The sequence below is a fragment of the Cupressus sempervirens genome, chromosome 8 (genome assembly GCF_028749045.1).
Source record: "Cupressus sempervirens isolate cs-2001-9-10 chromosome 8, ASM2874904v1, whole genome shotgun sequence".
Taxonomy (NCBI): domain Eukaryota; kingdom Viridiplantae; phylum Streptophyta; class Pinopsida; order Cupressales; family Cupressaceae; genus Cupressus; species Cupressus sempervirens.
Window position 1 is genome coordinate 651,308,479 of NC_143125.1, and position 18,582 is coordinate 651,327,060.

Here is an 18,582-nt window from a genome sequence, read left to right on the forward strand (position 1 = left end):
CTTTGTGCTGAATGCCTGCCTGTCCAATACCAGCATCTTTGGGGATAAATAATTATCCATTTCAGAATTCATTCTTTGCTCTAAAAATTTTTACCCATCTTTATAATCCTAACATATGTTTATAATGTCACCCATCTATAACTCACATATTTCGACAAAAATATCATATATTCCTCCCATGTAATATAAAATTTGGATTTTCCATTGAAACCTCTGAAATTTAAAAAGCAAAGAAATGAGAAGTATCTATTATGCTAAGTGCATTATATCGGAGTTACATTAATTATACATAAATTTCCAACAACAAACAATATAGAGCTCAACTGAAGAGTAGCAGTAGATGATTCAGTGTCAAAACATTCACCCCTACTTAAAGGCTATTTATACAAATATGTGGTGCATGCTATTAGGTGCAAAAAAATTTCTTGGCATTTAGAGGAGCTTGTTTCTAGAGGAGGAACAAGTACTCCAACAGGACCTCCAAAGAAATGTATTAACCATAAACTAAACAAATGTATTTAGTGATTTTAACATATGATATGCTTCTATACAATTATATGTGCCTGGCACGAGATTCAAGAACATGAAAAATTTGCAAACAGGACGAATACCAGGATTACCCTGAAATCTTTTGCCTTGGAGACTCGGTGCTTGGAGGCTCTACTAGACCCTCCAAAACAACAAGTTCATCCAAGAGCGCAAATTTCTCCTCTTCTAGCTTTTTCACGTCAGCATCAACTTGTTCAAGCTCTTCCCTAAGAGCAAACCCTTCTTCTTCCAGAAGCAAGTACTTCCGCCTTAAGGCACGATAGTCATTACCTGGTTTTACAGTCAGTGGTGACGATTCAGGCAAGCCACTATCTTGGGGAGACCTTGAAGGTTCAAATCTTTTTAAAGGAATCTCAGCCTTCTGACTCTTTTGTGATGACTTTGGCACCTTTGGTGCATCTTCTTGCCATGCCTCATTGTATGCCTGAAGTTGGCCTACAGGAGGTGTCTGGGCTGATGACTTCCGTTTTTGCATTTTTGATTTAGAAACATCCTCGTCCTGCATTTCCAAGAAATCTCGTCTCCTTCAGGATCCACTAATTTGAAAAATTCACAGGTCCAATGATCTGTATGCAACAGAAAGATCTGACCTTGCTTGCAGTCTTCAGAATGAGACAATGTATTTCAGTATTGTGCATAATCCATGAGCCAAACAAATAAAGAACTGCATATACGTCAAAAAAATGCACATAAGGCACATTTTTGCAAAGACCATACACATCTTCAGTAAGATACTGCAATAGCAAATCTCCTCCAAGGTTTTTTGGCAAAATCTACAGTACGTATTAGATTGCCCAAATTTAAAAAGAAAATGATTTAATAGCAAATTCTATTATTTCCCTAAACATTTCTCCATGATACGTATATTTCATTTTTATTGAAATGCAATGTATGCTAACTATCATGTACTTGTTAAAAACTCCATCAGCAAAAATATCCCATCCCGTTAACTTTCACTGATCTGCAAACAGATTAGCTCAGACACTTCCAGATAGATTTTAACTAAGTATCCCAATAATAAATTTGAAAAACAGAGACTTAAAAAACAAAGAAAAGAGAAAATTAGAACTTTTCACTAGATTTAGATGAAAGCATCCATATGAAATGATGTTCACTCTCTAGTAAACCCTGCCTAGTTTTAATGGGCATTCTGAGATAACTCCAGTTTCTTAAGACTCTTTATTAACCCTGGATGCTAAACCTGATTCTCGCTTTATCAGAAAATTTAGACATCGATAACTACCAGTTAATACCACAATCAATCCCATATTGATATCTAAGAAGTCGTCATGTGATTAGTTTAGACTTTTATCTGCCTATAATGATACTAAGCAAACATGTAAAAGCATGAGCATTGTTCAAATTCCTTTCACAACAATATAGCTAGCAAGTTTCTCCAGGCAAGCAGGGCAGATGTGGTAGGCTATAATGTGTTAATGTTTGTAGCTGCAGGAAATATCAGCCTACCTGCAATAATTGCTTCTGTGTTTTGATTGAACTATCATTGTGCCTGTATTTGCATCAGTATTGATTCTGGTACTTCTGTTGTGTATTCTCCGCTATCATGGAATGATCATTCCAGGCTATGAAATACTCAATATTGTAAGTATTTGAAGAGTCACGACTGTTCATTCTTCAGCGTCAGCCTACATACAATCACTCTTTCTAACCGTCTTTTAGATGTGTGCCACACTAGGCATGTCTTCATCGTTCTCCTTCATGTATGGTGATAATCGAAATAGGAAAGGGCCTGACATGGACAGAGGAAATTAAGAGTTGTTAATAATTTGATATCTTGTGGCCAAGGTGATGAGATGTCATTGGTGGAGCAGAAAAGTCTTAGTGTCGGTTACACAAGACTACAAGAAAGTGTGCCACTCTCCTTGGCATGGATAAAGTACTTTCTTGCATTCTATTGAATAAATTAATACAGAGTCTACTATTCATAAAAGATGATTGTGTGGTATCTGTATAGATACTGAGCGACTGTTGGTGTTCTATATGTCATCCCTATTGTGAATGTTGAGTGTACTTGCTGTATGCATTCGAATGATGATTCTGGAAAGTTTTCTTCTCTCACCATTTCAGTATTGATGATATTTATGCATTTATGACAGCATATTATGGTGCTGGTTTGTTAAGAGGTGTTTTGGGTAAGATTATTAGTGTGTTTGCTATGATAAAGCATATCAGTGGCAGCTTCTTTGTTATGGTGTAGTGATTACTGTATATTTTTCTGGGAGTCTGCAAACTCAAAGGAGAATTCATTTTTAGTTTCAGCTTGAAAGCATGTAATATGAAGGCTATGTCTGTCATGTCACAGAATTTTGGTCAATTTGTAGCTTCTCACAAAGTGCCTTCAGCATCTTGCTTTGAGCCAGAGCTTTTAATATGTAGTTGCTTTATAAACTTTACAGATGATACCCAATAATCTACGTTGCCGGATTTGGCACATCCAGCCCACAGAGCAGATCCTGGTCCGTACCAGGTCTGGATTCATGAATCATTACATACCCAATTTGCTCAGGGTCGGGATTTGACCCTATGGATTCCTCCGGATTCCTGATCTGCGAATCCGGACAAACCAACAAGCGTCAAATCTGGACCTTGTATGAATCCAACACGAATCCACACAGACCTAGGAGAATACGGCGTGAATCCACATACCCAGGAGCAACGCATATCTGCATGGATCCCCTGGGACTCGCAGGCCAAACTTAAAATAAGTACACACGAATATATATATATATATATATATGCACACACAAATCCATACAAATCATTATGGGGAAAAAAAATTACCGATCGGATTCTCGTACCCGAATCCAAATCGGCAACTTAGGTAATCATTATCATCCATCTCTAAAATGCTCCTTTATAGTCAACAATAATCTTTTTAAGCAGCTAGTTTCCTCATTTGCCTTTTCCCATAGATTGAAGGAAATATGGATATTATAATTAAAACTATGGAAAAAGCCAAATGAGAAAAGTAGCCGCTTAAAAAGAGATTAAAGTTGGCTATAAAGGAGTGTTTTAGAGATTGCTGATAATGATTAACTAGGTTGCCGATTTGGATTCGGGTACGAGAGTCCAATTCTATGTATCATTGTATATACACACACACACACACACAGATTCATGTGTACTTATTCAAAGTTTGGCCTGCGAGTCCCTAGGGATCCATGTGGATACGTGTCACTCCTGGGTATGTGTGGATTCATGTGTATTCTCCCAGTCCGCGTGGATTCGTGACGGATTCATACAGGGTCCGGAATTGACCTCAATCCGAACAAATCCACAAGGTCAGATACCAACCCTGCACAAATCTGGTACTTCCGGTTCACAAATCCAGACCTGGTACGGACCCGGACCTTCTCTGAGGGCCAGACGCGCAAATCCAGCAATGTAGATTATTGGGTATCATATGTAAAGTTCAAAAAGCAACTATATAAAAGGCTCTGACTCAAAGGAAGATGCTGAAGGTACTTTGTGAGAAGCTACAAATTGACCAAAATTCTATGACATGACAAGGACATATGTAGGCAACCTGGAGGTAGTGTTGGCAAAATATTTCTTTGAACATCCAGGAACCCTGGACAAAGGTTCCCAGCAGGGAGAGCAAGGACAATGGCGCAGAATGATGCGATAATAACGACCCTGATTCTATAATTTTATTTATTTTCTATACCTATTCTTTTGTTTAGAACAGGTAAGGGAATAGCAGGTTATCAGCTACAAGTTGCTCCTTCCCTTTCCTTGTAGTTGGACATATAGTTAACTTGCCTGGGTGTGGCTGTTCACTTTGTTATAACAAAGGTAATACTCACTTGCCTTATATAAGGGATTTTCTGTACATTTATTTGTGGAATTTGGTGCCTCTTTGTGATATTTACTCGATCAGAAAAATAAGTTAGGTGAGCGCCAATACCATAGGGTCTTTAATAGTTATTCCTAAACCCAATTGGGATTCAACAAGATGAGTCCCCTCCAGGGATAGACATTTGAATTAAACTATGATGGTGTATCAAAATATGGCCCTGGGATTGCTCCTGCAGCTCAAGGCCTACGAAGGGATCATAGATGTATGTGCCTCTAGCATTCTCCTATAAAATCTGATAATAAGGTGGGGTCATTTGGTCTTAATATTGTTGTGGATCTGAGATTGGTTTATCAATAGCCTCATTGTTAAGGATGACTTCCTCCTGATCTTCATTGCCATACTCGGAGAAGTAATCCTTAATTAGCTTAACAACAACATTCTTTTTGAGACAAGGATTCTGAGATAACAATGGGATGCTTAATGAGGTGAGGACTTTAATGCTAGTGTCTAATGAAATTATTTTCCAATGTTGCTTTCAAGAAGCCAAAAGACAATCTAACTTATTAGAAAATACAGAGACTTTCTTAATCTATAATGAACATATTTCAGCTATTTAGTGCAAGATTAGGGTGACCTGGGCTGCCTAGTAAAATTCTCTCAGGGCTTTAGGCCCTACCTTAAATCTCAACTATTTTCTATCAGGAAAATCATCCTTCCAAAAAAACCTTTGATGGGATCGCTTAAGACTTTGTTCAAGATATCCTACTAAACAGCAGGAAATTTTGATGCTGCACTGCCTTTGTATCAAACTTACAATTAAGTTTCTATCCTTTCAAAAATACTTAGAGCTCAACAGTTGCCTATTACACCTCCACCATTTTTTGTTCCCCTGATGAGAATGTTAGCTACCTTGGAACATCATTCACAAGGTTCTATACAGTTAATCCAGAAAATCTTTGGCGCACAAATAAATTCTTATTAAAAATTTAAATAAAATTTTAAAAAGATCCAAATTAGACTTCCCAGTTGCAATTAAAAATCACATTTCATATTAACAAAACAAATAGAATCTGATTAGAAAATCTTGAAACGAAGATTTAGGTGAATACACTTATAGAACCCTGGAAAAATCTAATTTTGCATGATTGACAAAAAATTACACATATGATCCCCTGTTAAAGGAGTAATTGAAAAAAATTATTGATTGTGATACAATTCACTGGATACCTCCAAAGTTAGAGAATATAAAGATGAATTTCAATGGTAAGGTTCCGGGTTATCCAAGATTACACATGCAGGGATTGCCTTACAAAAGCAGATGGATGTTCTATCAAGAAGCCGTGTTCCTTATTGAACATAAGTCAAATAATGAAGCAGAAGCTTTGACATTTTTGTATGGGATCAAGTTGTCAGCTGCATCAAGGGAAAAAGAACTTAGGGGTCAGAGGAGTTTTGTTACTGATTATTCATGGTCTAAAGATTGATACACAGCGGGATTGGGAGTTGAAGAGTACAAATGACAAAGTGGTCCTTAAAGATACATTTAATATTAATGATTTTCACAGTTGGCTTGTGGACAGAGGGGTCCTGCTGTAACTACTCACTCATTTGTTAGAGGAAGTGCTCCCAAGGCCCACCCCACCTACACTGGGGGCGGGGGTTGGGACGGAGTGGGGAGGCAGTGGCGGGGGGGGCAGGCAATGCCTAGAGTGGTGACTGAATGATGAAATCATTGGCATAAACGTAACTGCATTGACCGCACCACAGATGTACATATTGAATGGTATTGATCCCTCAATGCAGCTAAAAATAGATTGGCTAATGATAGAGTGGACTTTCTCCCCTTCCAGTCCGAGATTTGTGTTTGACTGAAGGAAAGAGATATTGTACTGATGGTTGTTAAGTATGTGTTTCTTGAAAAAGGTTCGAAAGAAGCAGTTCTCCAAGTGTGTAAATTGATTTCCAGTCATTTGATCTCATGGCTTAGTCAATGCACCAAGCCTTTTTATTCCAACCCTGGCTTTATTTTTGCATCACTTTCTGCAGTCAATTGTTTGGGTTTTACCATTTTTCTGTCTGTGGGTCTTGGGGCTTTGGAGGTGTTCAGATGTCACTGAAAGACTCTATAAAATTAAATGTATTTAGGTCTTGTTTCAGAAAAGACATCTGCAGAATACATTCAATATCCCTGACATCTCTACCCTGAATTTGACTAAATCTGTCATTGTCATCAATAAGCGGGGGAATTCTGGGCTGCTGTGCACCCATGCTTCAATTGCAGAAGATTTTGTGTAAAAGTTATCTGTTTTGAGTTTCTGATATGGCAGTTCAGTAGTGGCTCTTGTACTAGGTCATACCAGCTGTTGTTAACCTTATCGTGCTTGATGATTTAAATTTTTAATGGAGTACGATGTGGAAGCGACTGGTGGTGGGTTTTGGTCCTTCTGCTGCTATTTTTCAGCTGAAATAGGTTAGTGATGTCTGGCAAAACTACTGTTAATGTTGACTCTTCCGATGATGTTAGGAAGAATATAGTAGACCTGTGCGTTCCAGTTTCTTCCACAGAGGATTGCATCCCAGATTTTTAAGATTTCCAGCCTTTGTTTCTTCTTGCAGGGTTTAGTGACAGTGGTTTAGTAGGGACATGGCATTTTAGTTTCATGCTGGTATGCCTTATTTTGGTAACCCCCATTTCTCATTGGTGTTAACAGGTTTTATTGGTTGTATGCATCTTGTTTTTTATTGTTAAACTATTTGCAAAAATCCATGAAACAATAAAACAATTAATATACCAAGAATATATTGTTATATGGAGCCTAATTAGAGTCGGAGGTTATTTTTCCCCACTTTTATCTGTACAGTTTCCCCCCAGATTTTTCTCTGGGGGTTTGAGGGCAGCACCCTCAAGATGGGGTCAAGGGGAAACACCCCTTGTGAGGTCAAGGGCAGCGAGGGGCGGAGCCCCTGGTGCGCTCCCTGTCAAATACAGGGTGGGGTCCAAAGGCAGCACTCTATGAAGCCAAAATATGATTTTGTTATTGTAAAAGGCGTCAGAAGTTATTTTTTCTATTGGCACTCTAACCCTTATTCTGTAATCGACAAAAGTATTGCTGAAATGGCTTACGGCTAGGGATTTTTCATATGATAATTTAGTAGCTTCTTGCAGTGGTATTAAGTTGCAAGGGGATTGTAGATTGCAATCAGGTTGATTCACTGGATAATAAGATTGGACTCTCTGTTTGGTAGACATAACCCAAGATTGGGTGAACCACATTAAATCCTTGTGTTTTCTTGTTCGACTTTGTGAGTGTTTTTAATCCTCGCATTTATTTGTTAGATTTGCACATAACTGATAGATATGTGTCTTTCAAACCCTAAGGGAATTATCAAAAGTAATCGAAGAATAGTAAAAGCATTGGTGATTTTGTAAGGAAATGCCCTTTATTCAAATTCGAAGGGAATAAATTGAACATACAGAGAAATTCCAAAAAAAGATTAATTGGAATGGTAAAAGAATCATTAATTCCATAAGTTCACATTCAAAGTTCAAATTCTAGAAGATAAAATATAAACCTATAAAGAATTGTTGAATGAGATCAACTCTAGTGGTATTAGTGTTGGAAATTTCATACCGAAAAGCCTCGTGATCAAATCTAGGGAGAAACACAATAAATCAATGAAACATTCTCCGATTTGTAATAACTTATGTCATTACAAAACACCCCATTTTCAAAACCCAGGAAACAAAGGAAGTATAGAATTGGGTAAGATACCACATTGAACATGCTGAGTGAGGACTATAGCGAATAACAAGGTTGACGACAAGTCCCAGCTGAATTTAATCGGACAGACACCCCAAATGAGAAACTTCTCAGATAAAAGATAGAAGAACTGTGGAATGAGATGAACTCTAATGGTAAAAGCACCAGTGATTTTCTTATGTAATGCGCCATATTCAAATTGCTCATATATGATAAACCGACGAAATTGAATGAAATACGGCATATAATTTAATTGATGCTTATGTCCGAAAAGACAAGACCAGGCTAAGTCTTAGGTACAAGGTCACCCATAAAAAGAAATTCCCGAAATAATGGAAAAATAAGTACCCATTGTTAATTCTTTAAAAAGCTGATCCCAAAGTTCAAAACTGTAAATGGCATGGCATGGCCATAGGCTGAGGTCAGGTCCAGTCCTTGGGTGAATTTGACAAAGGGATATAGATCGAATGCAACAACAATAAAGAGCTTTTCAAATTATAAATTCTCCCAATCAACTTGCATCAAAGAAAGAACCAAAATCTCAGAGATCCGAGGTATTTGCTTGCATCAAGTTCTATACTGAACTCTTACGGAAACTGAAATGAAATTACGGATGCAAACTGAAGGATAATGCAAGCCACAAACCTGCAAATACAAGAACGCCTGAAAAAATTTCCCTGGAGTGAAGAAAAATATTACATACCTCTGAGAAGATGTAGTAAGGGTTGTAACCCACGACCTACCTTGCTTACGCCGTCTAACTTTGGTGTAAGATTGCATAGAAGGGCAGTTTATAAAAGGACGAGGGCTGGAATTGTCATTAGAAGATGTACAACTTGTCTATTAATAGTAATAGCAGTTGTCAAACATGGGTTTATAAAAGCAGGTTGGAGGGGCAATATTTTAAGGGGTCTTTTAAAGAAATGTTTAAGATTTATGTAAGACAATTATATTAATATGTAAGTAATAAAAATGTATCTATGTGTTCACGATATACTCTTAAAGCATATATAGTTGATAAGTATTTGTAAAATGTGAAATATGAATTCTTTATTTTGTTACGAACAATTATTATAAATATATGTTGTTAAGTATAAATTATTTTTAAAATGTTTTATTATTTATAGAAATTTAATATTTATAGAGATAAAAAAAATTATGTAGAAAATGTTTGTGATATTGATGAAAAAGCTTAAGGATTATGATTTTTGTGGGATTCAATTTTTTTTAAAATAAGATTAATTATTTATTTATGACAATTAAGAATGGAGAATTGAAATGTTTTGGTTTACAAAATTGCAATGAAGAAAAAAATTGATGTAAAATAATATTTGATCTTAGGTCATGTTAAAATCTCGTGAAGGTCAAACATATGATGTGTGGAATAAATCACAGCCTCCATTAATTAGCCTATGTTAGGTAAAGTACATACCTCATTGATTATAGGAGAATAAATAATGTACGTACTTTCGCTAATAATTAATTATGTACTTTAGTCATATTAATATGTTACCTTATAAACTTTTTTTTTTTTTTTTGTAGAGAAAAGAGTAAGAAGGGTGCATAAAATGAAACCTAGACTTTAAGGATGCACCAAAAGAATATTTGAGACCCACACAAATAACTAACAAATAATAAAATCACTAATATAAGCTCTCTTACACAACCTAATAAATAATAATATTTGCATCATTAATTGTAAAGATTGCCCTTGCAAAACCAATGCCACATCAGCAATCTCCATAATATGCAGAAGTCAAGGAGAGTCCAAGCCATTGGAATATTGACTAGTTAACATTAGTTGATTTATTTTATATAAAACTTAATAGAAATTGATACATATACATATATGCTCAATCAAAAAGATCCATAATTCAGTTACCAGAATACCAAAATGAACCGATTATATCGACCTTTTTGACAAAAGCTCCAGAACCTGTCTAAGAAACATAAGGGTGAGAATATTGTAGGAGTATTTTACCACCCTACCACGAAGCTATTAAGCTTCCCCGAAATCTTTCCTAACATGAAATATACCCAGCCCGACAACGAGGAAGTCTAAACAAGTAAAACCAAGAGAGGTAATGGAAATGTGTGGTTAAAAGAAATCATGTCCATCTCATAAAGAAACATAAGAAACATTCTTTCATTTCCCAAAGTACATTTCAAATCATAAAAACCACCATAATTCATAGTGAAATGAAAGGAACATCCATCCATAAGGAAATCTAAAATCCAAATGTGTTATCTACACACAGGCATTTCAAAAGTCATCTTCAATTTAAGGTACCCATCATTTTGAGAATCAATCCCAATAATATCAATTGTTCCTTTCTCAATATCAATTCATAATTACACAAATTAAAACGCTTGTTGGAAGATGAAGTGGTTGTAAGATTAAGAATACATTTTTTTTCCACAAGGTAAATTAGGTTCCATCCAATCACATATGATCAGAATTTCAAGCCAACTAAGTTTTGACAATTAAACTAGATCTCAAATTGTCCTATTCACTATCTGTTCTTAAATATTTATCATATTGAATCAACTTGATTGATATATAGGATTCTAAGCTTATATACTAATTTCTTATGCAAAACCATACAAGAAATCATATATTCTCTAAAGATTTTTAGCTAATATGGTCAAGCACTAAATATCCCCCTATTCTCTCTGCATAAAATCAATTAATTTTTTACTAGAGTACAAGTAACAATTTCCTTTAAGAGAAATGCATCAATTATAGTGGTAAAATTTTGGAATAGTTTCAGAATTTATATCAACTACTGATGAACTGAATTCAAACTATTCTATTTCAACTAATTCTAGATTGTTGATGGTGAAAATACATCATTATTCAATCATTTTCTCAATGATAATCAATAACAAGTCGATCGCTATTGTTTTTGGTTGATTCAAACCACTAAAGAAGTTTAGTTTTAATCTTCCTTCTATCATACTATGTAAGTAAGTGATCCAGGTAATACTACCAACAAACAAAAATACACAATTCTGAAAGTATAACCTCACAAACATTGAACCTGTAGCTCCTTTCCAAGAATTTAAATAAGTATGCCACTAGTTTCTATGAGCTCAAAGACATCAGTATCTAGTTGCTTGACTAAATTTTATATATCACAATGCCATAAATATTCAAGGATAAGTTCTTCTAGTTAATCAATCCCAAACTAGTTCTATGCAATCTTAACTCAGTCCACATTAATGAGAAATTCATTGAATAGAATCTTGTGGCACATTCCAGAGAAGTGGAGTTTATTATTTACCCTTGATCACAAGAGTTTCAACTAAACAGAATCATTTTTTCATAGAACCGCTTATCTTTCCTAATTCAAAGAGATTGATAATTATTCATATGCATATATTTGAAAAGATACACATTGAATGCCACAAATTCATATGCAACCTTTACGATTAAGAAAATACTTTAAAGTTTATTATCGAAGGTTAGAGCACTATTACCTACTACTATCATTTGAATCCTAAATTCGCAGTGGCATGTTATATAGGTTGAGTGTCTATGCTAACTTCAATCTTTCAAAAAATGTTTTTTTTTCATGTTTTTCATTCACCTCATTTTCAAATATAACACATCTCTAATTGATGGTTTTGTCTGCACGTTACATGTTAATTATAGGGAATTTTCTAAGAGCACTTCTGAGGTATCAACTCAAGATACCATTTATCTATGATATCCTTCAAATGGTGCGTTCCATAACTAAAATATTTCCCATGATATGTTCAGATATTTGAAACATGAGATTAATCTCATTCACTAGTTTGGTGCCAAGGCCAATGGCCACATTATCAGTGGTCCAATATATATCAATGATGGCATTGGTAGAGGAAAATTTGGAAGGTTGATTTTAGACCATTTTCTTCTCCTTATTTGCGATACAGACAACATTTTTTATCAGCATCTAAGTGTTAGAGTGGGGTTTTCGTTGCACCAAAAGATCGATCTATGAGTGCCCGATATAACCACTCAACTTATAGTGCACAGGAGGTGGTTAAGCCTTTGTCATAAATCCTGAGGGAAGTGCTGAAAAAATTTCTAACAATCTCCCCCTCAGTATTACTCAATGGTCTGAGGATTTGAACCTATGACCAAGCTTTGATACCACTTGTTAGAGTGGGGTTGTCATTGCACCAAAAGACCAATCTATCAATGCTCGATACAACCACTCAACTTATAGTACACAGGAGGTGGTTAAGCCCTTGTCACAAATCCTGAGGGGAGCATTGAACAAATTTCTAACACTAAGATAATAGCAACTTTGTCCATTGGTGGTTGTTAATAGAGTTAGGCTCGGCTATAGAGAGGGTAAAATGAAACTAATTTCAAACTCAAATTCCTCTGCAATTATTTCTACGGAAAACTACCTTATCTGTAGAGCATATTGAATGTAGACCATCTCCAACTCAATAAAGAATACAAAACATAGTATAGAAATAATTTCTTTCTAAGATAACATACTATAGGTACCATGGTGTTCTAACTTCCCACAGAATGAAGGAAAATAACTTCAATCTATGCTTGTCAATAGAGAAATTATTAACCACAGTAGGTTTTCCACAAATTTGTCATTCACAAGTTTGTGGTATTTTCTATGAACAAGAAAATTACATTGTTTTAGTATTGAAAAGAGATTAGAGAACTTGGATTGTAATTGGAGTGTTAATGGAAAGGATTCAAAATCTACCCATGTTTTGGTTCCTCCTTTTGAGCTCCTTTGGCCCTTCCCTTATTACCACTATCCAAGACTCATCATTTTCATAATATTGCAGACTGCCAAAAGAAGAATGGAGTTCGGCCTATGGATCTACTTCCTAGAGGAAGGAAGAGGGGAAACTTTTGAAGGACTTGTTGCCCCATGAATGATGGAGGATATGGTTATGATATGGTTGCCGGGAAATTTGGCATTATTAGCCCCCTAATCTTCTACAAAAATGTTAACTTAAATACTGCTTTCTCAATAATTTCCACGTATAAAGATTTCCTAAGACAAAAAAATCTAGGTGGCAATAACAACACCGATAAAATATGGGGATAAGATAGTGGGTCATGACATCCTTCCCCACTTAGAAAATGCATCATCCTTGATGCTTGATTAATATAAAAAAATAATTATTTAAAGAAATTTGAGAAAATTAGAATAACAAGACAAAAAAACTAATTTTCATTACTCTTAATAATGCATGCACTATACATTGACTTTCATCTACTCAAATAAAGTCAAATTTTCATTCCCTTAAATAAAACCTACATGTCATTTGAATGCATTCTAATAAAATCTATGTATAGTCTCATGGTAATGATCTTTTAAAGACAATATAAGCGCATATTTGAAGTAACAAACAAAAGTTTTATATAAGCACATGTATAAGTACTCATGTTAACAACATTTTTTATGTGTGTGTGTGAATTCCATGACCATTATATAGTTTTACAAGGTTAGGCTACCTCTCTCTGACAATATTTCTCCTTTCTTATATTGTGCACTTAAGCATTTGAGGTCATTTTGCGACCAAAAATTGCGACCAAGTTTTTTAAATGGGCAAATTTTTGTTTTTTTTTAATAACTAGCCCGTGTTGGTCGCAATTGTGACCAATTAGTTTTGTCGGAATTGCGACACACAGGGAAGCATAAAACAAAAAAAAAAGGGCAAAACATTTCATTTGGCTTTTGTGCGAGGTTCATTTGGCTGTGGCATGAGTGAGGGTCTCCATCAACATTGGCTCTGCTACAAATCATTGGCTCTGCTACAGATCATTTTCATCTGGCTTTGGCGCGAGGGTCTCCATCAACATTGGCGCAAGGGTCATCAACATTGGCGCGAGGGTCTCCATCAACATTGGCGTGAGGGCACATCTTGGCGCGAGGGCACGTTTGATTTGGTGCGTTTGATTGTAGAAATTTTGAGGGCACGTCTAAAATTTTGAGGAGTTTCATGTGATTCCATTAGTATCCTGCCTACGGCAGGAACTAATATGTTTTAGGAGAAAGTTGGATCTTTAACTAATTTATGAAAACCATTGCAATGTACCTTTAAAATAATGTATTGGGTACCGTCGCATGATCGTAAAATGGTTAAATTCAATTGCACATATACTTATATATTATATCAGGTGTATTTTTTTATACTATTCATTTTACCATGCTACTTACTTAAGGACAAAAGTCATTATATTTATTATTATTGAATTTAGCTGAATGAAATGAGTTTTGGTGGGTCTACAATCTTACTATTTCCTATATTTCAATAACTAAAAGGCTAATGAGTGTTGTCATTTAGTTTGGTTTTCTATTTATATTACCATGTTTGTGGTTTGGAGCAGCGGTTAATGGATTCCTAATTTCTGATTAGGAATATCTATTTGGGTGCATTTCATTTCTATTTCCATTTGAAATTGCTTTCAAACAGTCTATTGCATTATGCTTTGACATTAGTTGATGGGTTTATGATAGTTTGCATTCATATTAATTGGTTATTGTATAAAATTAAAGTTGGCTCAATGTTTTGATTTGTATAGGCATAACATTCCACTTATTCTCATTTGTGAAGGAACTCCAACTTATCACAGTACCATTTTTATCACTAACCATTTATATCAGATAGTGATAAAAATGGTCAGTGGGTCATTCAGAACAGCGGCTTTTCAAAGAAACAGCTTTTATCTCTGCATTTCTGATATTTTACTTGAATTAGATGGTTGCATAGGCATTTATAGGAAGCCAAACAACATTACATAAATCTTTGAAGAGATTTCTTCTCATAGTATTGTGGAACAAATGAGTTGGGTGGTAGGCCACAACACTCATAGTTGAATGCCATTTACACCGCACATCTTTTTTCAAATCTTTTATTCAACAAGACCACATCACACACCATAATAAAAATGGACCTTCCTGAAACTTATTCAATATCTCAATTATATAGCCCATGCAAGACATCGTTTAACATCACAGTCAAAAAGGTCATCATGTGGTCAATCTTTCAACTTATTACCGTATACTACGAGTATGTCTATTGAGGGAATGATTGGAAAATTGCACAGAAAAATGTAAAAAATTGTATAAAACATGGGTGAATACATAAATCTTAAAATGGTGAAACTAAGGGTAGAGATTTTAGGGAGTCAAAGAGATGTTTAGTGACATGATTAGCTTCCAGCATAGATCAGATTACATAATTAGGGATAAGGATTGTAGTCTATAACTCTTTTTTGGGGCATCCTTTTTATGATATGCAGTGTATCATCTCATTAGATTCTTCACTCATACTATGCGACTTTCCACGAACTGCCTATTTGGATTATGTTCATGATCTCAACTATTAGGGGAAACTCTGCACACTCTATCTTCTCTCGACTGTGTAGGGTTCTAGAATTTTGAACACTTTTGATCTCCTTACGGCTTGAAGAGCCTTATCTTTATCAAGTCTTCTTCCTTTGAAATGGATGTCGTCTGAATTGACACTGAGTTTCTTATCAAATGCAATTGGCTACTTTGCATAATTCACACTAATAGAAACAACAACACCAACTACTTGTTAGTCTGCAAGGAAAAAGTGAGCATCTTCTGCACCCCTTTCATAACTTTCATGCAATCTTTTGTGTCTGTTACAAAGTGCACGCCACATTTAATGATTTGTCTTGGTAGAAGTCCTCTCCTTGGAAAATAACAAGCTTTTTCATTCTTGAATAGGGCTTGACTACTATTCTATTTATCCCAGGAATGCCATGTAAAACTCTCTGCCATATACTGACATATTCAGGCTGTATTGTGTTTTTTAATGGACACTTTTAATGGATTTCTACCAAGTCACTGCTTTAAGAATATGCTCTCTTTCGTCAAGATTACTTTCTAGGACAGTTACTAAACTTTTTATGTCAATACTTCAATTAGAAATATGCTTTCTTGTTCAGCAACACAAAATTTGCCTTGTCTTCATAATTTTGTAAAGTTCTATGATGCTCATCTTGCAAAATCAACCTTGACATTTTTTAAAATTCATTGAAATATAGTGCATATTCCTTGTTTCTTGTATCATATTTCATTATTCCACAAAGTTTTGCTCATGATCAAATCATACAATTACATAGCCTGACAGTTCCTTAAATCAAATTAGCATACATATAGAAAAAATGCACGGAGATGGCAGGTTGTGAAAGCAATCATATAGGGCTGCAACATGGGCAGCCTGTATTAATCCTTGAAACCTGTCATCTAATTCTTGTCATTTTATCTGGAGAAATCTTTAATTCCACCACCTATTCAGAATTTGTAACTGCATGCCAATCAGGACAAAACAAAATTCTTAATAGAAAGTAAGGTCACTATGGTAACATTTTTCAATGCCAATTTTATAAATTCAATTGTGTTTATTTTTAATTTTAAGACTTTAGATTACTCATTTGTTTTTTCAATTTAAGACTACCAAACACTTCAGTCATTCAAGTTCCTCAGTATAGCCACCCAACATAGACACAAATCTATAAGTACAATGGACCAGTGAAAATTTGAACCTTGATGACAGCCTCACCTATCTATTTTGACCCAGCTCTAAATAGATCACCACAATGTCAATTAATATTTACTTTAATATATTTTTACTATAGTAATATGTTATAAGGAAAAATTGAAAAAATTAAATCTTTACAAAAAAAAAATTAATACCAAAATATTTCTTATGAAAAAGATATAGGCTAGTGTAAATGTAAAAAAAATTAACTAAATTTTTTAGATGTTAAAACTAGCACATATGTGAATTTAAAAGATTTATTTATATAATCTATTAATATTTTCTTTAAAATTTATCTCGACTCCAAGGAAAAAGCTAAGGAGTGAGCAAACATAAATTTGAGTGGTAAATGGATCCACCTAGGATCCTATTGGAAGCCAAAGTGGATGCCCGTATTGCTGTTCTTTTTACTAAAATAGATTCAAAATTCATAAGCTTGTATTAGATAAAAGGGAAAACTTTATACAAATTATCAAAAACCTGTGACTGTCAAATACAAGGCCTTTGATCATTTCTGCCATAAACATTCAATAGAAAAATCTCTTGTCCATAAGTTTTGGCTTCCTTACACTTACAGACACCTCAATTCTGATTTATATATCTGAATTAAGAATCATGAAAATTAATTATAGTTCATAATTTTTTTCTACTTTTTGAGATATATATAATTCTGATGATGGGTGTGATTTCAAAAATTGATAAAAGCAATTTGAGACAATCAAATTAAATTGTAAATTTTTCATCTTGGAAATCTTAGATTTGAATCTATTGAAACTTAATACATAATAAAAAAAAACATTTATAACAAAATCTACCTGAGCTTTGAAGACAAGTGGTTCATAGTAAACTGACAAATCCTCAAAATTGAGTATAGAAAGACTTTCAGGCCACTCTCCAGATAGAATCTCTTCCACAATCTCAATTCTCTCCTCTCTTTCCACTTCCACACTTTTACTTAAACTCACATTGAATGCATACCTCACCTGACCTCTTGATTGCCTTCTCTTCCTTTCATACTGAGATACTTGTGTTGGTAATAATGGCAGTGCAACAAATGCTACACACTTCAATTTCACTGCATTTACCAAAGACATTGGTTGTTCCTCTCTACTTTATTATACTCAATTCAATATCTCTTGCATTTTGACATTTATATAGCAAATTAAATGGGCCATACTGAAATAAATGAAAGCTAAATGGTTTCAGAATTCAGCTTCATTTCGTGCAGATATACGTTGAATCTTATCTTATATGTGGGTCCATTTTAAGACACATGTCTATACATTGGCAAAGATTTGGAATGCCTTGGCACATTCCTCTGAATTATTGTGCAGTGGATAAGATGGACTAAGCTATTGAAAGAGATTGATGGTAAATTTTTTGGACTCTGATTTGCATGAAACAACTGCGTATTACAAGTGGCTTCTACAATGGAGGACAAACTGTTTTTTACTCTTGTAAAACAACTGGCTTCTATCATGGAAAGTGGGGAAGCTAAATTTTAGGGGCTTCAAATGAAGCCAAATCTTTGAATGAAGGTCCAAAGGGGCTTCACTCGAAGCCTCCATGTCGATATTGGTGTGGAGGCTTTGAATGAATCTTAGGGCTTCATTCGAATCTGACATGCAGACCTCGTTCATACTCCTAATAATCGATCGAAAAAGCTTTTAAATCCAACATTTTTTCTTTTTTGTCCCATGTTTTCATGTATGAGTTGGTGGACTAGGGCGCTAAGAGGGAAGTCAGTAACATCATACCTTGCGTCAGCATCTCCGTCTATGGTGCAGGAGCACCTAACTCTTATGAAGTACAACTCAGCAACTGTTTGACAAGCTTTAATAGTTGACATGTAATGGGTGATTGGTGTCAGGCTACTGCGTATGCATTAATCCCGGTCTTGAATGCAAA

General features: G+C 34.9%; 1 protein-coding gene across 1 annotated transcript; it reads right to left on the minus strand.

The window, feature by feature from the left end:
* Positions 1-219: 219 nt before the first annotated feature.
* On the minus strand, positions 220-8,895 carry LOC149544110 (uncharacterized). The gene is made up of 3 exons (XM_089798692.1): positions 8,834-8,895; positions 1,140-1,213; positions 220-1,048 (listed from the first exon to the last, which is right to left on the minus strand). Exons 2-3 carry the CDS (start codon positions 1,185-1,187, stop codon positions 617-619), a joined length of 480 nt encoding a protein of 159 aa, XP_089654818.1. The 5' UTR covers positions 1,188-1,213; positions 8,834-8,895; the 3' UTR covers positions 220-616.
* Between the last annotated feature and the right edge of the window lie 9,687 nt (positions 8,896-18,582).

What these genes read in the sequence shown, in the direction of transcription:
- LOC149544110 (XM_089798692.1), bottom strand. Translation starts at nt 1,187, where the DNA reads ATGCACAATACTGAAATACATTGTCTCATTCTGAAGACTGCAAGCAAG. An exon ending in TTCTGAAGACTGCAAGCAAG is followed by an intron (nt 1,049 to 1,139) that starts GTCAGATCTTTC and finishes TTGGAAATGCAG; the next exon opens with GACGAGGATGTTTCTAAATC.